Source organism: Galendromus occidentalis, unplaced genomic scaffold, assembly GCF_000255335.2.
Source record: "Galendromus occidentalis unplaced genomic scaffold, Mocc_1.1 scf7180000077430, whole genome shotgun sequence".
In the NCBI taxonomy this organism is placed as follows: domain Eukaryota; kingdom Metazoa; phylum Arthropoda; class Arachnida; order Mesostigmata; family Phytoseiidae; genus Galendromus; species Galendromus occidentalis.
In genome coordinates, this window is record NW_003805418.1 from 320204 (window position 1) to 343908 (window position 23705).

The 23705-nt window shown below is 50.4% G+C and overlaps 5 protein-coding genes and 1 pseudogene across 5 annotated transcripts; 2 read left to right on the forward strand and 4 right to left on the reverse strand.

Annotated features, from left to right (window-relative positions):
* Positions 1-1990: 1990 nt before the first annotated feature.
* Positions 1991-4932, reverse strand: LOC100900348 (uncharacterized). Its single transcript, XM_003742715.1, has 7 exons — positions 4721-4932; positions 4440-4540; positions 3913-4129; positions 3384-3593; positions 3171-3290; positions 2949-3088; positions 1991-2226 (listed from the first exon to the last, which is right to left on the reverse strand). Exons 1-6 carry the CDS (start codon positions 4790-4792, stop codon positions 2963-2965), a joined length of 846 nt encoding a protein of 281 aa, XP_003742763.1. The 5' UTR covers positions 4793-4932; the 3' UTR covers positions 1991-2226; positions 2949-2962.
* A 1634-nt stretch (positions 4933-6566) lies between these two features.
* Positions 6567-10639, reverse strand: LOC100905235 (uncharacterized protein K02A2.6-like; annotated as a pseudogene).
* A 1232-nt stretch (positions 10640-11871) lies between these two features.
* On the forward strand, positions 11872-13699 carry Tcs3 (Probable tRNA N6-adenosine threonylcarbamoyltransferase Tcs3). The gene is made up of 6 exons (XM_003742716.2): positions 11872-12203; positions 12317-12409; positions 12549-12849; positions 12973-13196; positions 13299-13381; positions 13477-13699. Exons 1-6 carry the CDS (start codon positions 12039-12041, stop codon positions 13613-13615), a joined length of 1005 nt encoding a protein of 334 aa, XP_003742764.1. The 5' UTR covers positions 11872-12038; the 3' UTR covers positions 13616-13699.
* A 234-nt stretch (positions 13700-13933) lies between these two features.
* Positions 13934-16054, reverse strand: UQCR-C2 (Ubiquinol-cytochrome c reductase core protein 2). The gene is made up of 3 exons (XM_003742717.2): positions 15887-16054; positions 15015-15472; positions 13934-14884 (listed from the first exon to the last, which is right to left on the reverse strand). The coding sequence occupies exons 1-3, from the start codon at positions 15970-15972 to the stop codon at positions 14055-14057; spliced, it is 1374 nt and encodes a 457-aa protein (XP_003742765.1). The 5' UTR covers positions 15973-16054; the 3' UTR covers positions 13934-14054.
* A 71-nt stretch (positions 16055-16125) lies between these two features.
* LOC100900777 (BTB/POZ domain-containing protein KCTD9) lies at positions 16126-20392 on the forward strand. Its single transcript, XM_003742718.1, has 10 exons — positions 16126-16258; positions 16623-16787; positions 16894-16965; positions 17037-17121; positions 17224-17334; positions 17414-17507; positions 17592-17735; positions 19404-19553; positions 19707-19946; positions 20142-20392. Exons 2-10 carry the CDS (start codon positions 16640-16642, stop codon positions 20256-20258), a joined length of 1161 nt encoding a protein of 386 aa, XP_003742766.1. The 5' UTR covers positions 16126-16258; positions 16623-16639; the 3' UTR covers positions 20259-20392.
* A 107-nt stretch (positions 20393-20499) lies between these two features.
* Positions 20500-21687, reverse strand: mRpS10 (mitochondrial ribosomal protein S10). The gene is made up of 5 exons (XM_003742719.1): positions 21540-21687; positions 21257-21391; positions 20970-21158; positions 20795-20884; positions 20500-20653 (listed from the first exon to the last, which is right to left on the reverse strand). The coding sequence occupies exons 1-5, from the start codon at positions 21570-21572 to the stop codon at positions 20585-20587; spliced, it is 516 nt and encodes a 171-aa protein (XP_003742767.1). The 5' UTR covers positions 21573-21687; the 3' UTR covers positions 20500-20584.
* Between the last annotated feature and the right edge of the window lie 2018 nt (positions 21688-23705).

Consider the following 23705-nt stretch of genomic DNA (forward strand, 5'->3'; position numbering starts at 1 on the left):
GTAGATGCGCGTCCTCAAAGAGAAAGTGGCTTTTTAACAGCAGTCGGATTAGTGCGTCTTATTTGCCCGGAAGAAAAGAAACGGAGATCAATTGAGCGCTCCAATACAGGAGCCGGGGTCCACCGAGAGCAGCACTGACTCCTCTGCTTTGTCGGCTGCACCCGCAAGCGTAATCAGCGCTTTCGCAATTGGTATAAATAGTAGCAATTATCGGAGCCAACAGCTGAGGAGAATCGAACGCCCTGCTCGGACTTCGATCGCTTTGTTTCGCGTGACTCGATTCGCAATAATCGCAGATCGGCCGAGGCGTATCGGTAGCCCGCACGTTAGACGCCATGGGGACCTCGGGGGGTTGACCTGTTCGAATCCTCGGAGGGAGCATATCTGCAAGCGATTTCTGTCGGTGGTTTCCATTGAGGTTCCGAAACCTCGCTCGGTTGTAAAGTCGCTCCGAGAGGCGTCGCCGCAGCGCCCCTCGCAGCAAATTCAGCGTTGCTGCTAACGAGGCAGCGCTAGGCGGCATCATTTCGCAGACCCCTCCACGCGTGCCCTACTCCTCCCCGCAGCGCATATTTCCTCATCATGCCCGGCGCCTTTATGTTGCTGTTACGCTCTAGTTATGTTCACAGAGGCAAACGAGGCGGGATCCGCTGCCGCTGCGCCACTTTTGCTGCATGCTCCCACCGAAAAGGTGGGTGCATGGCTGGTAATCGCTGCATAGCTGATAGCGATGAGCCCCTTTTTGCATCTTCGAGCAAACTCTCTTACACGCAGTCATCGAGTTGATGATGACGCTGCTGTGGCGGCTCATTGCGGGTTTCGGCGGGCCGGAGAAAGCTCGAGTGCGAAACCTGGCAGGCAGGCAGGCAGGCAGGCAGGCAAGCAAGCAGCGAATAAGCGAGCGAACATCACGCCGACATCGGATGATGCGCGCATAATTCACAGCAGCTGGCAACAATTATCTGATGGGTGCCAAAGCGGGTGCGAATATTTTAGTATCTGCGGCTAGCTCATCCACCTGCGGGTTATTTCGCTTGAATTTCCTCGCATCTATTCCGACGATTATAAAGAAGTCAATCCGATCATGAATCATGACCTGGGATTCATGTGACGAGTCATTAGCTCGCCATCAGAGATACAGAACCCTGTTTGACTCTCGGCGGACGTAAGCTCATGACCGAAAGAAATCCGGGAGGGAATGATTGATACCGAGTGAGCGAGCGTTCACCTTCGGGAAGTTTGCGAAGGTTCGAGAGCTTACGGCAAATATTCTCACGGCTCTTCGGAAGGGAACGGTGTGAAATCGGCGGTGGCTTTGATCAACAGACCGTGAGTCTGGAAGGTCCGAAATTTTCGTACTCTCAGCCGACGATGTAGGGGCGGCACCCTGAGCCCCAAGAGAACATCCGTTGAGCTCTGAGCGAACTCTCGCTCAAGTAGCGGGAGTGGAAATGACCGCTGAAAGGGCTCGATACTCGGCGTTCCTTGATCGTTTCGGCAGACGTTTCTGCCAGCCAACCAGCCGATGAACATGTCGTTTTCCAAGAATGGACCCATACGCTGATCGGAAGTCTGCGGTGCCGGTGAGGGGAGAGTGAGTCTTTCTTGATCTCCTCGAAAAATCACATCGAGACATCGAATGAGCTGGGGAACTAGGAGGGGAACAGGTTGCGGAGCGCGAGATTTCCCGAAACCTCCATTGTCATACGATTTCATCAGCACCATCGTCAGGTTCTGTGAGATCTGCTATCTTAGCTTGATATCGCAAGGAGGCCCTTGCCTCCGAGTTGCAAATATTCGAAGATCGTCAGATCCAATCTCCGACTTCGGTTCTTCATCCAGGAAAAATTCGGATGGCAGCTATCCTAGTACTCGACGTGTCTAACTGCTGCGGGCGCTCACTCGAGTGCATCTCACTCAGAGAGAGCTATTCTAGTCTAGCAATGGATCGTGGTTTTTTTCGAGTGGAAAACTATGAGGAAAGACACAGCGATTTTATGTTTCTCGGCTTTGCTTGGAATTCTTACGAATCGCTCCAGGTACGATTCCAGCTTCGCAGCTTGCGAAGACACGTGAGCGAGTCCAGCAGGCTCCTCCATCCCGAAAACGATCCCAGATTGCGCCGACAGAGTCTCTGGTGTGCCGTGGTGCGTGATATCTCGCGGACATCTTATCCAAATCTTCATACGGAGATCGTTCTGAACAAGAGCCATTCAAGGGTTTGACCTGGAGAATTCGAGAAGAACCTAGGGGTCACAATCAGGAGGCGCCGAGTATCACCCAACGAGTCGGTCAGAATAACGTGACGCAGGGTGGAAGGGGTCATGACGGACCTGGGACGCAAGACAATAGATATACTTGGGAATGATTCTGAAGGTGCGACGAAGAGTGCATAGGGAGATCGAGGTTGACTACGCGGAGAGCGGCAAAATCTAGAGGCGTAGCCAAGATTCTCCACGAGAGAGCGGTCAAGGTATCCTTTTCGGCCGACAAAATAAAGGGGCGGCGGCTTGAACTCCGCGTGATTCCTCAACGTGGGGAGCAAACAAAGCCGTAACCACTATGCAGGTTTGAACCCCCGAATGCCCCTTATCCCCGTGACTGCGCCTTTGAACAGCTTGGATGCCATCGTCGAGAACAGTACGTAGCGGGAGAGATGATGACTAAGACGACAGTCCACATATCGGAACACAGTACGGAGATGGAGTGGAAATGATCGCCCCGCTATCGTCTGGGTGTGAGGATTTGTCGCGACCATGTTCTGAGACTTCGGGGACAGAATCGAGCAGAAAGGAAAGAGAATCGGCCGGCGACAACCGAAAATTCACAACAACTGTTGGGGATACGAGCCAATAACCGAGCCTCCGGGAGCACGCGTGGAACTTGGAGAGGAGACCGGGGCACGGGACCCTCATGGGCCGATAATGGGGATTTGAAGCATTCACTACCGTCAGCGATGAAGTTATCCGACTGGGATCCTTCCGCTTATCAAGCCGAATATGTCAACTTTGCCTAGCAGTTCTCCGAGCTGTTCCCGACCCTGGGTGACTATCTGCTGCCGTATTTCTTCTTTCCGGCTGCCGATGATCTGGAATGAGCAGCGGTGAGTTCCTGACCCTGCTGCTATGAGACCTCAGCTCCCCTGGGCCACTCGTGATCAGACACCAGACCTTGTTGGCGATGAATTTTGCGAGCCAGTTAAAAGCGCATGAGGCACCCGTGAATCTCTGTACTTGAGGATCGTCGAGTTCGACGTCGAATTCGCCCAAGGAAGGCTGGAAACCTACGACCTAGAAGCGATGAGTAGGAAGTAGCGCAACTCGTCGTGTGGGAGCCCTCATTCGGAAAATTCGCTGACAATGAGCCCGGAGGCGAATACTTACATCAATTCTCAAAAAAATTGAGATTTTCTCAAGGAAGGCGCCCACTTCGCCCTTGAAGTTGAAGCATAATCCTGCGTTGTAGGCGTAGTTCAAGCTGACTAGAGGACGTGTGACACCCATGGCCGCCTCGATCGAGATAGATCCATCTTCGAGGACTGAAAGGATGGCATCACCAGTCCTGCCGAAGGAGAGCAGGCCTTCGACCAAAATCTGGAAAGAAGTATTCGGAATCGCCTGGGGATCTCAGTCACACAAGACAGGATAAATAGATCGCATTTATGAGCCTTGCAGGAACGACTTCCAATGGATCAGATGCGTCGATGTCTCTTCACGTTCTCCGGAGCTCGGCTGGCCACAATACTCGCCAGCACGTGAGACATACGTCGATCCGAGATCAGACTCCGGCGGCGAGAATCCACCGATTTTTACCGTCTCAGACAGCCATGATGGAAATGCGACAAGAGGACGAGTCTCTTCTGTCATCGCAAACTTCGGCATAAGAAGATCTACCGCTGGCGTCATTACTTACATCACTGACATGATTGCCTTTGTCGTCGAGGGGTATAACTTTATCGATCCGCAGAGGGTTGATCAATTTCTGTATTTCTTCGCGACTCAGGAACTGGTTGATGATGGCATCCACTAAGGCGTTCACATTGTTCGCATTCACGAGATTTCCAAGACCGAAGTACGGTCTCACCGTAAATTGTGAGCTAGTGGTTGTATGCTCCCGACTCCGGGCCGCTCTGTAGTAGAGAAGATATGATCAGCTCAATTCGCTCGCTCCACGAACTATCCTCGATTCAAAACAGGAACAGTGTATCGCAGAATGATCCCGACTGGGAGAGTTCAAGCTCATTAAGATGAGACTACGAATATTCTTCTCCACATGTTCTTCGAAGATCTTGAATCGTGGTACACGGTCCGCGATACTTCTATCGTCGTCGGCGCTACGAACGTGTTGCTCGACGGATGCACTTCCGGTCAACATCACGGCCGTGTATATCCTGTTCGGGGTTTATGAGAACAGAGGAGATTTAAGGCTAGTGTACTCACAGAAGGCATGCTTCTACGATGTGTTTCGCCTCGCGTTCAATAGACTCCTGCGAATCTCTCACCTCCGAAATCACGATCGGAGGACCTTCCATCGTGGACCCCTGCGAAAAGAATTCGATTCAGTCGATCTACGGAACCGTAAAATTTTCTTCGAAAACTTCTTCTATCGCGCCTCCAGAGTACGTTCGCCGAATTTACCGAAATGACGCGAAGGGAATGGAAGGAAGACGAGCAACGGGAGCAAATTCTGCAGCGAACAGGTAGCTCAAGTCAGGTCTTACCGAATAAAGTCGGTAGGTTGTGTCAGTATCCTGAAGGAGGGCGGTCTCCTCTGTCGGCTCACTGTCGGACATGCCTTTTAACCACGAGAATCAAATCCGTATCAAGCGGAAACCAGCGGGCGCTGCCGATGGTACACCGCCGTAGGCTGCGCGACCGATTGCCAGGACAGCGAGAGGGCTCATCCAAAGGGTTCGCTTTCATCATGTTGAGTGAGTTAAGCCGACAGATTATACAATGCACCCTTCGCCGCTATGTGCCTGGACGATCAACTAGAAGTCGTCAGCGGACAGATTAGCGGATGAATTGAAAAATACAATATGGACAGCTTCCATAGATGCCGACCGCAAGCTTGATGAATCTCAATACTCTTTAAGTTTTAATCCGTAGAACGAGAAGCGCGAGAGTTGAGCGACGTATAGTTCAGAAATGTTTGCGATCGGAGTAGAACAAAATCTCATTGTGGAATCAGAACATGTCTTTTCAGCGGACGAATACCTAACACCGAAAGCCCTTTCGCAGCAAGATTACCTTCAGAATGGTTGTGGACTGCGCATGGGGAGTCTTCGTCCTTCCGTAACCTCGGAGCTTCCTTCTGCTCACCGTTACAGTCGAAAATTTCGATTGGATAGTGCCCATTGAACACACAACAGGGCTTTGTTCCGATTTCGGGCCGTTTCGGAGATTGACGCATCCATCACTGCCTGTCAGGTCTCCCGTCCATTCCAAAGTTAGTCCTGCAGGTTGTATCAGAAAGGTTGCTGAATTTTACATCCGAATATTGGAATCTGAGAGAAGGATTATATTCCTTAGCAGCACAAGACGAGTGGAGACAACTCGTTGGGCGACAGAGACTCGGCACCATATTTGCAGCGAACCGGCCTCATCCGAAGGGGTCTGAGGGTTTGTATAGAGCAGTGGTTCCCGAACTTTTTCTTCCGCGGAACCCCTAATGTTCCGTGGAACCCCTAGTGTCCCGTGCAACCCTTCGTCATTTTTCAAAAAATTCAAAGTCCTGTCAATTGCTCTTTCCTTTCAGCTATTAGAGGAGAAAACACGCGTTTGTTCCGGATCGGACCCGAATGTTTATTGCTTAAGTCAATTCTTGCGTAAAGTAGGAATGTTCATCCAGTGGGAACGTTCCTTGTGCAACGACCTTCGCAGTGTGCATTCGATGCCGATCGATGCGTCAATTAGAACGATGCCCTTGGGAATTGAGGAAGACATTTGGAATACAAAAACTGAAGTTCCCCACAGGGCTACGACACCTAGGGCCCGTATATGACCGTACATATGGAAGCAAAACCTCGTCGCGGAACCCCGAGTTGCGCAAAGAGCAGCCCACGGAACACTGGGGTTCCGCAGAGATTTTTTCACGGAACCCCCGGAAAAGAGCGACGGAACCCCAAGGGTTCCGCGGAACCCAGTTTGGGGACCTCTGGTATAGAGTACGAAGGTTCCAAGCCTCCGAACTCCATACTTCTATACGATGCAAGTGCAAGGCTCGAAGACCGAAGCGAGGTTCATGGAGAACCTCGATGTTGAAGAGTGCGGCGACTGCTGATATTCATAAACCAAGGAAGCTGCTCATGGACGCGCCGACTCCGCCGCCTTCGGGATTCTTTCACTGTTATACTACTCGGAATTTGGATGAAGCAATCGATCGGAGGTGTGTTCGAGACCGGCGGTAAACCACGACTGGTTTCGCTGTCATGTTTATTTGGCAGGCTTGATAGACCGTCTGCTTGTAGCGGTCTGATTCAAATGAGCAGACCTACCTAACAGTTTCCCCTCATTTGAAATTGGTGTCGATGAATATCACAATTTCCAATTATATTATAACATTATTTACATGCTTCCACAATTACTTTCGTCTTCGTCTCCGTAGCGTTTCGGAGGTACTCCTTTGTTTCGTCTCGAAGATTCTCTGACGGTAGTCTTCTGTTGGTTCTTCTGGGGGGCACTCTCGTTTGTTAGTGGTTCCTCTTCCCCCACCGGGGAGTCGTCGTTTGACTCTTCCGAAGGATGTTGTTCCTCTTGGTTTGTTGCTTGCTGGTCTCTGCTTGCATGAGATTCTGATGGTGTTCCTTCGATTTCTGGAACTTCGGGACCTGTGGTTTCTTTCGGGATGTTAATTTCACAGTCGATCAAGCAGTCGAGTTCATGACTTGTGTCTGAGTTTTTGTCGGTGCGTTTTCGAATCTGCTCGTAGTGTCTTCTCCATGTACCGCTTGGGACCGACACTTCGCAGATTCTAGAGCCGCAGTTCTTCTTCACTCGACCCGAGGTCCATTTCTGTTGGCGAGACCTGTAGTCTCTAACGCTGACTGGTTCGCCGATGGCGAATTTCGATTCTGTCTCGTCCTTCGGTTTAGGCAACGATGGTTCGCGCAAGAGGTCAAGTCTCGAGCGCAGTTCTCGACCGAGCATGATTGAAGCGGGGCTTTCTCCTGAGGAGCTTGAAACCATTCGCTGTCTAAACAGAAATCTAGCTAAACTATCGGCCAGATCCTGTTTTTCGAGCGAAAATTTCTTGAGAGCTGTTTTCATGGTGTCCACGTAGCGTTCCACTTGGCCGTTTGATGCGGGGTGAAATGGCGGTGACGTCATTTTCCGAATTCCGTTTGTGGCGCAGAATCTCTTCATCTGTTCGGATACGAAGGTTGGGTCATTATCCGTTACGATTACGGATGGGATCCCAAAACGAGCAATCGTATCCTTGAGATGTTTGAGAGTCGTACTTGACGTTTTGTCGTTGGTTATGAATGCTTCTAACCACTTGCTGAACGCGTCCACAATTAGTAAGATGTATTTCCCTTGGATCGGGCCGGCATAATCCAGATGAATTCTCTCGAAGGGAAATTTGCACGGTTTCCAGCTATGTATGACTTCTTTTGGTGGATTTCGAGCACATGCCAAGCAGGCGGGACACGATCGGGACAGCGCCTTTATGTCATGGGATATATTTGGCCACCAGACGAAGCGACGGGCGAGTTCCGTCATTTTGCGTTCTCCGTACGTGTCCCTCATGCAACTCCGTGAGCACCTGCTCTCGGCAGTTTTCGGTATGACGATACGATGGCCTCTGAGTAATGCTGAGTCCTGATGGAGACTGAACTCGCACGCGTCTAAGCCAAAGAATCTCGGGCATCCTTGCAACTCCTTGGCTCTCTGAAGAACTTCAAGAGTGGTTTCAATTCTGGATCACTTTTCGTTTCCTGCACTATTTCTTCGAAACGTAACGGGGTTTCGGAGATTAGGTTTACGATGAAACAATCCGAAGCGTCCATCTCCTGTAGTCGTTCACTTCTTGCTGGCAGTCGGGACAATGCGTCTGCATTCCCATGCTTCTCTGATTTTCTGTACACGATGTCGAAGTTGAAGGCCAATAGGTAGATCGAATAATGTTGCATACGGGTTGCTGACAGCGGAGGCAGGTTTCTTGAAGGATGGAATATCTGCACGAGTGGTCTGGAGTCGGTTATCAACTCGAATCGTCGCCCGAACAGGTAATAGAAAAATCTTTCGACGCCCGTCTTGATTCCGAGCGCTTCTTTGTCAATCTGGCTGTATTTTTTCTCGGTGTCTGTTAGAACCCGGGAATAATACGCGATCGGGCGCTCTGATTTATCCGGATAGCGGTGGGACAAGACAGCTGAAATTCCGAACGGTGAAGCATCGGTGGCGAGTAACAGTGGTCGCTTCGGATCGAAGGGTACCAACACCCTCGGCGAGCAAAGTTCTTCCTTTACGGCTTGGAATGATTTCTCCATACTCGAATCCCACAGGAATTTAGCGTTTGATTTCAGCAACGAGTACAAAGGGTGTGCCAAATCAGCTAAACGTGCTGCGAATCCTGAGTAGAATTGAATGATGCCGAGGAATGATCGCAAGTCGGATGCGTTCTTGGGTGACGGCGCTTCGCGGATCGCTTTGACTTTATCGTCGCATTTATGTATTTCTTGATTTTTGATGAGGAACCCGCAGTATGTCACCGATTCTTCGAAGAAGACACATTTTTCTGAATTCAGGCGAATGTCGTGCTCGTTGAGACGAGAGAACACTGTGTCAAGCCTCCGTAGATGCTCCTCGTTCGTGGCTCCAGTAACCAGAATGTCGTCCATTACGCACTCGCAACCTGGAATGTCTGCGAGAACACCCTCGATGAACCTCTGCCAGATCGCTGGGGCATTGGACAGGCCGTTCGCCATTCTGTTGAACTGGTATAAGCCTCTGTGAGTGTTCACAATCAAGTACTTCCGATCCTTTTCACGAACAGGCAGGTGGAGGAACGCAGAGAATACGTCAAGCTTGGAGAAAGTTTTGCCATTCCCAATGTTATCGAGCGCATGTCTGATGTTCTTGAGAGGATGGGAGTCTATCTTTATGTGACGATTTATTCCTGCTTTGAAGTTCCCACAGATCCTGACCTTCTTGCCTTTCGCTCTGGGAACGACACACATCGGATGGCTCCATTCGCTTGTGTTCACTTTGGTGATTACTCCGTATTCTTCTAGGAAGTCGAGCTCCTTGTTGGTTTTTTCGATCAAGGCTTCAGCCGGTTGATGAGCACCTGAGGTATATGGCGCTGGATCCTCCGATGTCAGTTCCAGTCTCGCCTCGCTATTCGGGATACATCCTATGCCTGGTTTCGTGAGATTCTCGTACTTCTCGAGTAATTTCCGGGCTTTGCTTTTGAAGTCCTCTGTATCTGAGGCTCCGTAGCTGCTATTTTGATTTGAAGCGTTCAGATGATGTACCTTATTTTCGCCTGTCAGCAGTTTAGACCAATGCAATGGGAGTTCACGGAGCCAGTCGCGACCTATCAACTCAGGGAATTTGTCATTCTCCATGAGATATAGTCGTAGTGATTTTTCCTGGTCTCCGTAGACGACGCTGACGTTGGCAAAGGAATGCGGTTGGAATATTTCTCCAGTCGCGCTTCGTAGTTGAATATTATTCTCGTGAAGTTCATGTTGGGGAGCGATTCTTCTGAATGTCTTAAGGGGCATCGTGGAAATCCCACTCCCTGTGTCGATCTCCATTTGAAGTGCGTGTTGCTCAATATCCACTTCAACTCGAATTGGGTCCTTCGAGTTGACATAGCGAAATGGGACCTCCTCGAGATAGTTTTGATTCGAGAGAGTGGTCCGTCGGCACGCTTTTTTCAGGTGACCGACTAGTCCGCACCCAGCGCACTTCACACCTTGGTATCGGCAAGTTTTCGCCGAATGACCTTTGTCTCCGCATCTGTAGCACCCCGGTTGATTTGAGCTTGCAGGGTATTCAGAGTTCTTTCTCAGGGGTTTTTGATACGTTTTCTTCCGGAATCCACGAGTCGAGATTTTATTCACGTCTTGTTGCGCAGATCCATTGTCGTGGATTGCGCTCGTTGCTTTCCTGATCGACAGGAACGTGTTAGCTAGCAGGGAAACTTCTGCCAACTTGGTGAAATCTCCTTCTTTCATGAGAATTTTCTGCATGATTTGCTTGTCTTCAAGACCTTCAGTGAATTGTTCTATCAATCTCTCCTGGAGTTGGTCCGCTGAGAAATGACAATCGACTGCGGCGTGACGAAGCCGATTTTCGAAAGTGCTTAGGGATTCACCTGCCGACTGACGGACCTTCCTGAATGCGCTGCGAGAAGACCATTTGTTTTTCAATGGTTCGTAGACCTTTCGGAGAACTTCAACGATTTCCACGAAACTGAGATCTTTTGGCTTCCTCTCGGGTTGCACTCTGTCCATGAGTTTCCGGTAGGCATCAGCTCCCATCCACGATATGACTGCGTTCTTTCTCTTTTCCTCGTTTGACACGTCGTGTAGGCTGAGATGATTTTCCAGTCTTTCAGCCCATGAGGAAAATTGCTCCGTTGAAACATCGAATCCGTCGAATGTAGGCACGTTGTTGGTCGAAGCCATCGCTTGACTTTAGATTTCACGTGAAAAATCGAGGCGGGTCACTACCAGGTCTGCCGAGACACGATGTACTTTCCTTCGAGTGGGTTTGAGATCTTATCTTCGTCGCCAGTTGTTATACTACTCGGAATTTGGATGAAGCAATCGATCGGAGGTGTGTTCGAGACCGGCGGTAAACCACGACTGGTTTCGCTGTCATGTTTATTTGGCAGGCTTGATAGACCGTCTGCTTGTAGCGGTCTGATTCAAATGAGCAGACCTACCTAACATTCACGCTCGCGGCTTCCCCCGTAGTAGGCCTCAAGTCTTTTTGCATGCGATGAGGAACAGTCTTTGCCTTTCCTCGCTTGGAAATTACGCCCCACAAGTATAGTGATTCATTGAAGAACCCAAATGCTCCGAAGTAGCGCTTTCTGCATAATTTCACCCTCACACGCTCTTTATTCAAGGGTTCTGCGGTCAGACCCATATCAGGGACGATCCACGATATAGGCTACATCGATATGTTGGTGTTGCTGTGTCCATATTCACTCTTTCGATGCTCTGATCGGTGGAGTCAAGCTGGCTTTCGTCCGCCACGGAATCCATTTCGTGTTGGTCATGAGTGAGCATAAGTGAGTCCATTCATCTCTTCTCCACCATTATCGGCCATCACGCTATGGGATATCCCTCATTGAAAGATTATTCCGATTTCCGGACCTTCCGTTCAAAATTATCGCCTCTTCACGATCGTCGACTCAGTCCGACGAGTCTTGCACCATGCGATTGGAGAAAAGACCAAAAACTTACGTCGGGGTCGTTCCCGAAACGTTCGGGGCTTATCCGCTACTGACTGATTATGGCCGCGACTTGCATGAGAAGAAACATGCGATCGACTCCCATACGGCTCACGCTTACGACGTGTATCATCGATCTCGATCTGTGTCGCATGTGTGTTTAGATACGGGGGATCTAAAAGCTCCGCCGAGGTGGAGGCTCGAGTTTTCTCCCGGTATATAGCCTCCGAGCTTCGATCGTAAACCTGGAGTGACATCGCTCAGAAAGGTTTGCCCGAACTCGTCGATGACCACGGCGATGCCAAGGATATATGTCTACGCTTCACGTACGCTCCCCGACTTTCGCGGTGATCCGCAGGGGTGCGCGGGCCCCTGTCTCTATGAAATGAGCGCAAGCAGACGACTGTGCAGCAGTTGCTGACGACTGTAGTATCGGAGAGAGGCCATATTTACAAACACTCGGCTGGAACATTGGCAAGTCGCGCTCGATTCAATACTTTCACTGAGCTCTAAGGTCACGCTTGCGCAACTAGACTGAGGTTTCGGAGTTGCTCGAGCGCATTCCATGGATACAAGACAGCCTGCATGTTTCTCTATTGAAGAATAGCTCGCTGTCATACCTCGAAATGGTATGCGTGATCGGATTCGAAGGCTCGGCGAATAAACTCGGTGTTGGTATCGTGAGAGATGGAGAAGTTCTGGCCAACCCCCGTGTTACCTATGTTACACCACCGGGGGAAGGATTCAAGCCCGGCCCGACCGCGAAACACCACCGCGAACACATTATAGAGGTACAGGATAGACGAGAACCCCGTGCGACCGAGTCTGGTCCTAATGACATCTGAATTCGCCGACTGCGCGCGTTGCTGTTCAGCTCCTTGTGAACTGAACTCATATTTTCCAGGTGTTGAGGAAATGTTTGGACGAGGCGAAAATCTCACCATCGGAAATAGATGCGGTTTCATTCACTCAGGGTCCCGGCATGGGCGCACCATTGGTAAGTGCCAAAAATTATCATCAGCTCTCCGCAGAGAATCGAGAAATGAGGTCTCGGTGACTCGCTCCATCATTATCGGAACTAGTTCCCATCTCGGGTGGGCGGAATGATTTCGACTCCTCAAAGATCGTTCATTAAGGTTTCAGTCGCCGTGGTAGCACGAACAGTCGCTCAGCTGTGGAATAAACCTCTTATCGGAGTGAACCACTGCGTGGGTCATATCGAAATGGGAAGACTGATCACTGGTGCAGACAACCCCACCGTCTTATACGTCAGCGGTGGGAACACCCAAGTTATAGCGTACGCTGCGCGGAGATACCGGATCTTCGGAGAAACAATCGACATAGCCATCGGGAATTGTTTGGATCGTTTTGCGCGAGTCCTGAAGCTCAGCAATGACCCGAGTCCAGGTTATAATATCGAGCAGATGGCTAAAAACGGTTAGTGTCAGGAGACCGCTTCCTCTGTTTGCGACCCGTATGAGTGCGCATGCAGACCGGAGCTGATTTTCGACGAATGGAGGTTGTTTCGGATCGGAACCACAAGTTGTGATATCATTTCAGGCAAAAAGTTTGTTCCCTTGCCCTACGTTGTGAAGGGCATGGATGTCTCCTTCTCGGGCTTATTGAGTTTCCTCGAAGAGAGAACGGATAAACTTCTGAAAGAAGGTTACACAGCCGGAGATCTGTGCATGTCGCTGCAGGAAACAATGTTCTCGATGTTGATTGAGACGACGGAGAGGGCGATGGCGCACACAGGGAGTCAGGAAGTTCTCATCGTCGGAGGGGTAAGGACAATCGCCGGAGACGAAAGGAACATGAATGAACTTGCGGCAGGGGTGAATCGGCTGTGGACTCACGGAGGTCGTCTCATCACGTTCCATTTACAGGTTGGGTGCAATAAACGACTTCAAGAGATGATGGGTATAATGGCTGAGGAGCGGGGCGCGAAGCTTTTCGCAACGGATATGAGGTATGGTTTCTACAACTTCTCGAATCAAGGTCTTGCCATCGGACTTTCCGAGTAGAAAACATCTCGCTTCCTCTATTCGTTTACTCTTCTCTAAGGTTCTGCATCGATAATGGTGCCATGATCGCACAAGCTGGATGTCGTATGTTCGAGGCGGGGATGTTCACTGGAATTGAGAACAGTTCCATCACGCAGAGATTCCGAACGGACGAAGTTGAGGTGAAGTGGAGGGACTAGTCGATATCGCTGATTTCCTGTTCCATAATCGAAAGAGAATAAAGGCGGGGGCTCGCGGATCGGAGCGCTGATCACAGAATTGTTCCATGATCGTTGTCATTTCCGTGAAATCCAGTCATAACGCTTGCTCCATGATTATTCGTCATTCCGATAACTGGACGATCCGCTTCCATACGGAGCTCGGAATTTGCATCCCAGCCGGCTAGACTAGATCGATAGAGAAAGGTACGTCACGCATTTCTAGGGAACCGTTGAGTCTCCTACAGAGAGCATCTGAGGTGAAAGCACGAGGTACATATCCCACGGAAGAAGTCAGAATATTGCCATCAACATTGAAACGTCTATTTATTTTATGCTTCGACATGATTCTCCGCATTTATACGCCTCACTTCGCTTAAAACGTACCACAGTTTCACTACTCCGTCCCGCGAACTAGCTCCTATTGCAAAAGCTCATCCAGATGGGGAACGTTGTAGGTTTTGCCGACGGCTGCCATTGAAGGCTTGACGCGCGACATCTTCTGGGTGACGTTAGCAATATCCGCGCTCGTGATGGCGTCGATCATTGAAATAGATTTTTCATAGCTTTGAGGGCCACCCTGCGTCAGGTGCTGGATGGCGGTGTTCCTCGCGGTTTTGGTGTTTTTCGAAACGCGCTTAGCGATGGCATACTTGGCCTTATTCTTCGCGGCCTCGAGCTCAGACGCGGAAATGTTCCCTTTGCCGAGATCCCGAACCGCACCGATGGCAGCCTTTGAGACTACGGCGATGTCGTTGTTGTTCGCGGCCAGAGCGATGCCGAAGAGTCCGGTGTCGCTGTAGTTTGCCGTGAAGGCTCCGATGGAGAACGGGTTCGCGGGCTTAGTGGCGAGGACAGCTTTGCCCAACCTGGTGGCTCCGAGCTCCGAGAAAGGAACTCGTGCCTTTGACATGCCCAACACGTGCTTCAAAACTTCCATGGTGAGGGCGTCCTGGGGTTTAGCGAGTCCGCTGGATTCCATTGCTAGTGCAACCATAGTGTTCGGGGCCGCAAAATCAACGCGAACCTCTCCTCCATGGGGGTTGAACCTCGACGGTTTTCCATCATCGGTGGACGAGCGTCCAATGTGTTCGCACTTCTTGTAGATGTGGACGAGACGCTCGTGGTCCACTCCCACAGCAGACACCACCGTGCGCGGTCCGGTGACGTTGTCTTTGTGGAAGTTGGTCAGGATGTCGGACTTGAGCTTGCCGATCATGGAGGGGTGAACGAACAACGAGTTGGCGAGACCTGCGGAAAAAGAGAGTGGACGCTCCGTGGTTACATTTTCTGAGCGAATTTTCTAGGAAGGATCGTCTGGTGCACACGACCGACAGCGTTTGAGCCCGGGAATATCTTTGAAAACGTGAACTTCACTCACCGCCGCGGAAACTGGCCTGGTGGAGGGCCTCCATGAGCAAAGCTCCCTGATTTTGCTGGAAAACAGCTAACTCCCGGTTGAGTTTCGGCATGATGTCATCGATCTGCCAGTGCTTGAAGGTGGGTGCGAAGACAACATCATTGAGGAAGTTGATTGTTGAGGCAACATAATCTCTGTTGCATTCGAGAGTGTAAATTAGGTGGTCTCTTGTCGCCGCCGCGGAAATGTTGCCGCCAACCCATTCCACGTTCCTCGTGATTCCGAAGCTTGTGGAGTTCTTCGTCCTCAGTCCGGCCATACAACGTACAAGATGAGATGCACCGAGCTCAGGGCCCGTCTCGTAACGAGAACCGGCCTTCGTGACGATCACGACTCGGCTGACAGGGCTCTGGTTCTCGACGGAGTACAGGGATAGTCCATTATCGAGAGTCGTGAGTCTCGTTTCCTCCGAAGGGAGCCTGTGGAGAAACTCAATTTTCAGTCTAGATAGGAACATCGAGGAATTCTCCGGAAATGGAATTATGCTGACAGGTGGACAGATAGACAATCCGAAGCATTCGCCCATGATGACGGGATTCTCTGTGCGCTCCCCGCGCATAGCTCGTCCGGACCATTGACGGAGGGAATGGGAACCTCAATATTGCAGCTTCGAGGTCACAATCAGACAGGAGAGGTTCACATAGGAGTTTCTCATGAATGACGGGGATTTAAGACCCTCAAAGCTGAACGAGGACACCATCAGAGCTCCCTCCTCCCCCCCCCCCTTAGGATTGATAGAATCGACCAAGATTCAGCCGAAAGTCTGGTTCGGATAGAGCGCTAGATCAGTAGTTTCATGTCATTCCTGAACGATTTACAGGACGAAAGGTTACCTCTTCTGGGAAACAGCCACCTGGGCGCTGTAAGCCCGGCTGGGGATCCGCTTCAACGGAGCGAACTTTGGGAGCAGAGACGCCATGAGGGGCGCGAGCGAGCTCGGATTCGGACAGAATCACCGAAGTTTATCCTGAAAAACACAGGGCACTCCGGCAAAGTCAAAATGGCTGCTTAATGCGCGGATGCCGCGCTTTCTAAAAGTCGGAGGTTCCGACAGACGACAACAGCGTGCGCTAGTGCACTGAACACGGTGAATACACACTCCTCGGAGCGAAAACTTTCTCTAGCTGAGTTCTCGATCATGAACATATACATCCAGTCTCGGGTCCGATCGTCCTCCGAGTAATCTCTCCGACTTCCCTTGTCAGGTCTGATCATCATCTTAGAGCTTGTAATCGTCTTGTCGCGAACTTTTCTTCCCTAATTCTGCGCCGAACAGCTGTGAGTCGCCCGCAAGGGATATCCAATGGAGTTGACAGGCTGATCGAACTCTTGCCATTCGGCTAGGTTGCTCATCAATCGAAATTCGTAAATGATGGAATTCCTTTTTCGGACCTTCAGCGTCCTCAATACGATGGCCTGCCTCCTGTTGTGCATGGATCGTCGATATTTCGTACTTTGCTATTTTCATCTGATGTGCTATTCTCAGAATGATTGCCAATTCTTCGAGATCCATGGCGACGACTCCGACTCGCGCGTAATTTTTCTGAATGAGGTATTGATTATTTTCAGTCAAGCGTTCGTGCTCGATGGATTTCAAACGAGTCACGCTCTTCACCAACGGGTCGACTCTTGGTGGCAAAGTCGTGATGTGTCCGGACACAATAGATGAGCTGAAACAGCTGGCTTTGGAAGTTTTGGGACTGCCGGTGAATCACATTTTCAACAAAAGTGGGGGTAGGCTCGCTAAATGGATCTGAGTCCAGACTCGATGATAAATGAGGCATACGCGAACTCCTCTCAAGATATACCCTGTACAAAAGCTACTCTCAACCTTTCTCAGGATGCTTCGATTCAGTAGACCTCATCCGCGATGACGATGTATTATATTGTTCCACGGGTCCCAATTTCATTGGTGAGTTGCCTTCGTTTTCTCTTCCGCCGTATCTAGGCTGCGTTTCCACTAAACAGACATGCCGCCTGCAGAACCAAATCAAGTTCGACAGGTTGTTGATAACAACACCGAATGGATCCTGCTCAACGTCGGAGGAAAGCGCTTCGCCACAACGAGGTAAGCAGGAAGAGACGAATCAGGGAGTTCTGGACTCAGCGAACCATTTGCGAGATTCCAGAGGCGAGCCCACGAAGTGTACAGACTTTTCTCAATTCCCAGAAGGACATTGGTCTCGAAAGAGCCACTGTCGATGCTGGCTCGGATGTTTTCCTCCGATGTTTTTTTCTGGCCGGCGGCTGTGGACAAGAAAGGAGCCTTCCTGATCGACCGGTGAGCGATCAGTTCTGATTCACATATCTCTCTGCGGTATCAGTCGGGATGCTCGAAGTGAACCCACATCTACTCCCAGATCACCCCGGTATTTCGAGCCCATCCTGAATTATCTCCGGCATGGTCAACTGATCATGGAGAACGATCTGGAATTAGAGGGTGTTCTCGAAGAGGTTTGTTCTCATTTATCATGGCGCATGCTTTCATATTCCAGTGGAGTTCCATTCATGTTTAAAATATCGGTATTCTCTCGACAGGCGAAGTTCTACGGCATACAATCTCTTGTCAATCAACTAGAGGACCGAATCGCCAAAGAGCCCCAGGATGATTCCCCCTTGACTCGCCGGGACGTTGTATCCTTACTCGCCGGGACATCAGCTGACAAAGAGCTCCGTTTCCAAGTGAGTTTCGGTTCTCCAGAGCAGATATTTCCTCTCTCCTAATATTCGCAGTTTTCAGCATCTGCATGGTATTGAACGTCGGATCCGAGGTATTCCGCTACGAAAATTGGGAAAGGGTTTCGAAGAGCCTCCGCCGGTGGCTCTACGATCATCGACGGACAGCCTCGATTCGTCCTCATTGATCGCCACGAATCGCTCGATCGAGATCGACTCCACTCGAGGGAATGGGTCTGGGCTTCTCAATCTGGGTAGCAGCCAGCGCTTTTCCTTCGAAAACGTCGCTCGAATCCAGGCGAGCAAAGAGCTACGAACGATGAGCCTCGCGGAATCTCATGATTATCGCGATTGAGAGAGTGTAGTATCCCACTCTCTGCCAGCAATTGTTCATCAGCGACGGCAGGCTGCTTCGCCTCGACGAAACGAGAAACTTTGAAAATCATCAACGATGAGTGCTCTACGTTTCATCGGAGCTTCAGAAATTGAAGATGTACTCCAAACCAACATGGAGAAATACCTCGAGTGCGTGGAGAATACTTTTGTCGAATACTCTCGTGGAAACGCCCAGAATCCGCTCCGATCATGGATAAAGACAGGCGACGGAGAAGGTAGAATGCGAACTCGGTCGAAGGAGGAGCTTCCATGAAATTGCGGCTCACTGGAATCTCTCAAAAGTCTGATGTGTACATTCGAATTAGGGCTCATTTGTATGCCGGGCTTCTTGCCGTCGACTGGGGCTCTAGCGGTCAAAATCCTGAACTACTCACCGGGACGTCATGGGGGTACCGTCGTACATTTCGAAAACGGTACAGCCGCTGCTCTTCTTGATGTCAACGCGGTGACCGATTTCAGGTAAACTGACGTGGGGCTCAATCGGTTCTCTCGTCTCGCTTGTATCTTGGGAACGATGGTTCGACGCGAGAAAAATTCTGAAGATGTAATTCTCTCTGTAGAACGAGCGCGATGTCGTTAGTTGCCACCCGACTCATGGCCCCGACGTTCTCCCGACTGGGTGTTTTCGGGAGTGGAGCTCAAGCGCGCAGACACGTCATCATGTTCGCTCAGTGCTTCGATATCGACATTGTCAAGATCTGGAACCATCGGAAAGAGAGCGCCATGACATTGGTCGAAGAGCTCACGCAGATGGGGATCAACGCGGAATTCTGCGAAAATCCGGAGGATGCTGCGCTCGAAGTCATTGTGACCGCCACCAATGCCGTGGAACCGATTCTCAAAGCGGATTGGCTGCCGAAAAGATGCCACATAAACTGTGTCGGCGCTCCGCATAAGACTCATCGAGAGCTAGAAGCTGAAATTATGAAGACAGCTGAAGTTGTTGTCGTCGATTCTCGGGAAAGTGCTCTGAGCGAGAGCGGGGACGTTATACTCAGTGGCGTTGCGGTCGACGAGATCGGGAGCCTGCTAAAGAGAAACGCTCTTGAATCGTATAAAAACTTGAGAGAAGGCGTAACGGTTTTCAAGTCTCTTGGGATCGCAGTCCAAGACGCTGCGACGGCAAAATTCATTTGGGATCGAGTTCAATAAATGTCCAGCGCTACCTCACTCAAGTCCTTCGATTCCGGGGTTGAGTCGGGTCTTCCATTCGAAATCCAGTTGGTTTCCTATGGAGGAAGCCAGAGCCCTGACTAAGTTTCCCGTGATGTTTTCTAGGGCATCAATTTGGAAGGAGCCGATCTCTCGCGAATGGATTTGAGGAACATCAATTTCAAATATTCAAATCTACGGGGCTGCCGTCTGAAGTACAGCAACCTGAGCTTCTGCAACTTTGAGAGGGCGGATATGTCTCTTGCTGATCTCGAGGTGAGTGACGGAATTTCGAGGATCGCACCTTCCATCCCGCCGACGAATTTATTCCTGCGGTTTTTTCTCTGACCAGAGGGAGGGAAAATTCTGGCGAGTCCGCAATCGATCCTGATATTTCTCAGCGGAAAAAGTAACTTATTTATCCGACAGGGCGCTGTTCTCAAAGGAGCCCGAATGGTTTGCGCCAACATGGAGAAATGCAACCTACATTCCTGTGATATGGAATCAGGAGCGGAATTTTCCGTTAGTCTGGAGTCCGCCAATCTGAAAAACGCCGTCTTCGAAGGTAGTCAAATGGCCGGGGTAAACTTGAGGGTCGCAACTTTGAAGCATGCCAACATGCAGAACTGCTACCTCCGACAAGCAAACCTTGCTGGTGCGGATCTCGAAGTGAGTATTCTTTTGCCTTAATCGATAAGCCCTCGATTATCCGGCAATAAATTATTGATGATGCATCTGAGCCTGTTTCGACGACATCACACTGAGGGGCTACGAGCCCAGGATGAACACAGCGTCTCGACTCGACCGAGGCTTGTGGCGGTTGAAAGTATTCTCCCTTGATAGGCTGAGAGTCTTCCCTTGCAGAACTGCGACCTTTCTGGAAGTGATCTACACGAAGCCAATTTGAGAGGGGCGAATCTCAAAGACGCGGTCTTCGACAGAATGCTGTCACCATTGCACATGGCGCAAGCGATCCCGTAGAGATATCCTTCGGGAGTCGATAGTATATTTTCGACAATATTCCGCGAGCAGCTAAGAGTTCAGCATGCGAGAGACGAGGGCGCCAGGCTCATGTAGATATCAGCGTTATATAAATAAAGTCCGTAATACTACTGCTGATATGCGAATTTTGGAAAGATAGATGCTCGTCAAACATGCTCGCGGTGACATCTCGGGATATCATAGAACCAATTTTCTCTATACTTTGAAAGAAGACACGGGATTAGAGAGGAGTATATCATCTGTTTATCAAGTGCTCTCTGATCACTGAAAAATACGTTTTCCGCCGCAATGCCTGAATGCTCCACCTAGGATTCTTCCTGCCTCGGCTGATGCTGAAGATATTCAGGTAGAGGTCTAATTTCTTCTTTTGTGACCTGGGGAAGCAGAGCCGGCTGAGATCGATGCTCGCCGAGACTACTCATTAAATCTGCGATACCGTCTCACTGCCGAGAGCAACTTGATTGAATATTTGGATCCGAAATAGGTAAGTGATTCTTCTGAACAAGAGAGCTTACTTTCATCGCCACTCCTTCAGGCAGATTCCTTTCGACATACTCTAAAAAGGTATCCGCGGTCGATCCCGTCAGTCTCTCAAACTCCATGATCTGTAAAACAAAAATCACAGTTGGTGCGCTGAGAGTGATTGTGGACCCGCTTTTAGTAGGCTTCCTCTCGGACAGCTGACTGTACCTGGAAATACGTCCTCGCTTCATAAGTTTCGAGATACTTCTTCTTGGCGAAATTGGATCTCAACAGGGTGCGTCGCTGATGAACTTTGGGCGGCTCCCATGTCTTGAAAACGGGAACGTCCAAATATCTGGCCGTCTCCAGAACGAAGAACTTGTAGCTCTTGAGAACTGCTGGATCGTGTCCGCGAGCCTGAAGAGAGGAATCGAATTTCACGTTCGCGGCGGCGTTCGCCACCCCTGTTCATAAGACCATGCCAGGTCAAACAGTATCGGGCCTGAACTACTCACCTCGAGAACGAGTCGCCTATACAATTTGTCGACCTTGGGTTCGGTGCCGGCATTTTCGTCCGGAGCAGTGCTGGGCTCGGCTGCGGCCGCGGTCGTTGAGGTCAGCAGACGCAAGCCCGCTTGCGAAGACGGAAGCTGCAAACAGTCCTAAGAACTTATCCACCCGGAGAACGGACGAGACTTTCGAACCGAGAAAAAAGAACTCGAAAGTCCTGAATGTCCGCGGCTCGCTGGATGGGGGAAACGCGGGAGTATTTTCGATGATGGAGACTCTTTTACTCACCCGTCGCAGTGAGGTGTAAAGAGCTGACAGCATGCTTGAGCCTGGAAGGGAGCTCAGCACCACTTTCGAATCCTTTCTCTGATCGGCGACGATGTGTTCGGGAGAATACTCTGCGCGATTCCTGTTGTTGTTGTTGTTGAGTGTGTGGTGCGGCTACAAAGAAAACATTACGACCGATTCTACACCACTCCGGTATCTGGCGGATGGGTGGGATACTGGAGTTTTCGTCCCAATTGGGCGCCTAACGGGGACTCATTCGCATCGCGATTGCGTTCGACTGACGAGTCGCCATTCTCGATTGAGTCAGCCGTTTTCCCTCTAGGCGTTCAGCTATCCATCCGAACATGCTCAGCTTCCTCCGACCTTCAGACAAGACTTCGAAAGCTTGATACTTTTCATTGAGCATATCGAGTCCCCCAGGAATTCCGTCACATCATCACGGTCGCTTTTCCCTGGGGAAGATTCTGCCTGGCTTGTGCTTCAATGTGATTCCATCTTATTTATCCGAACGACATTCTGAACATCGGGGGATAGTTGAACCAAGATGAGCAGAAATGTAAGGGTCGTTCCGCACATCGTGGCGAAGAAGGATCTGAAAAAGGACGATCAGAAGGGTCAATGAAATATGGCACGATCGACCTTCCGATGGCGATGCTCCTCCTGCGCCCTAGTAGGTATGTTCGCCCCCATTCCCGAGTGAGAGTGAACGATATACAGCGACAGTCATGATAATTCATGAGAACGATGTACCAACCGATTGACTGTAAAAACTCCGAAGGCGTCGAGACCTTGAGGCAGGAGAGAAGCTTGCAACGACCGGCTCCATGGCAAGGAGTTCGAAACCTGCGGATATGAGGATAGAATTCAGTTTTCCGTGGAAGATCACATGAAAGCGTAAAGCGGGTGTACGTTCGAAACCCGAGAGCTTCCTGGGAGTAGGTTGTTCGTCATGAACACAGACTCCCTGTTACTCTCGTGTTCTATGCGGTCTGAGCAGGTCCGGCGCCAGAGGCATCGTCTATAAGGAACAAAAAATATGTGGAGACCTAAACCGATCCCACTGGCGCCGCCGCTTTTGGATTTCAGAGAGATGACGATCGCTCGTGGGCAGTGGACCAAGCAGCACTGCTATTCGACGGGCTCTAGGACGGGGAGCTGAAGCGATGTCAGCGATCCTAAATATCAATTCGCAGTGTCTTATTACACCTGAGAAGCTTGACGTACTAGTGTCGGGGGCCACCATTTCGATGCATTCAGGCGTGAAGAGAACAGCGAGTGATAGAAGTTTGGCAATTTCGGCTGCCGGAGTATGCCCACCTTAGTCATGATTGGCGCTCTTTGCAGAAAATCGCTCCTCAAGTCACGAGAGAGTCGAGTCGACAGTTCTGAGATCGCGGCGCAGAACAGAAGATCATACATGATCACAGCGGCCTCATGCAGAAGCAGGAGTTCCGGTAGTCGCGATTTTTGTGTCGAATAGAAACTCAGGGACGATATCGCGTCGAAGACCGATTTCGCGAACAGGAGCAATAAGTACAGTCCGAGCTCTCGGTCGAGCGCTTCCACTGAAGACAGTTTGGTTTCGACGTCGAGCTCGCCGAGGCCCTCGTAAACTTTGTAGATTCGGACACAGACGTAGATCCATAGACCATTCCAAACTAGTATCGAAAAGGTATGGTAAATAATAGACCGCAGTGAGTCGAGAAATGTCGAGAAGGCGATGGCTTGCCAATACGTATTCAGTAGGAGAACCGATATAGCAGGGACGAAGATCACGACACTACGCGCGAAAGTTCCGATCGTCCTAAGGCGGAAGTTCTTGCAGAATTCCAAGCATAGGTCGGGATGTCTCGCGTAAGAATGCATAACGAAGAAACTGATGCAAAACACATTGTAGATGTCATGACTCATGGTGATTACGTGGATGACGTTGGAACGACACAGCTGATACTGCAACCATATTTTCATCGCACCGGAAAGAAGACAAATACCGAAAGCAGTCGCGTAAGCGCAAGCCAGTAGCCACACTCCGAAATTCCGATGTCTCCAAGCGAGCCACGGAGGTCGGCCGAGGAGTACGAGATTCAAGAAAACCAGGAGAGATAGTTTTTTTTCCAGGTCCGTGAAGTTCTTCATGGTTATCTTACGACCCTCTGACAGCACCGG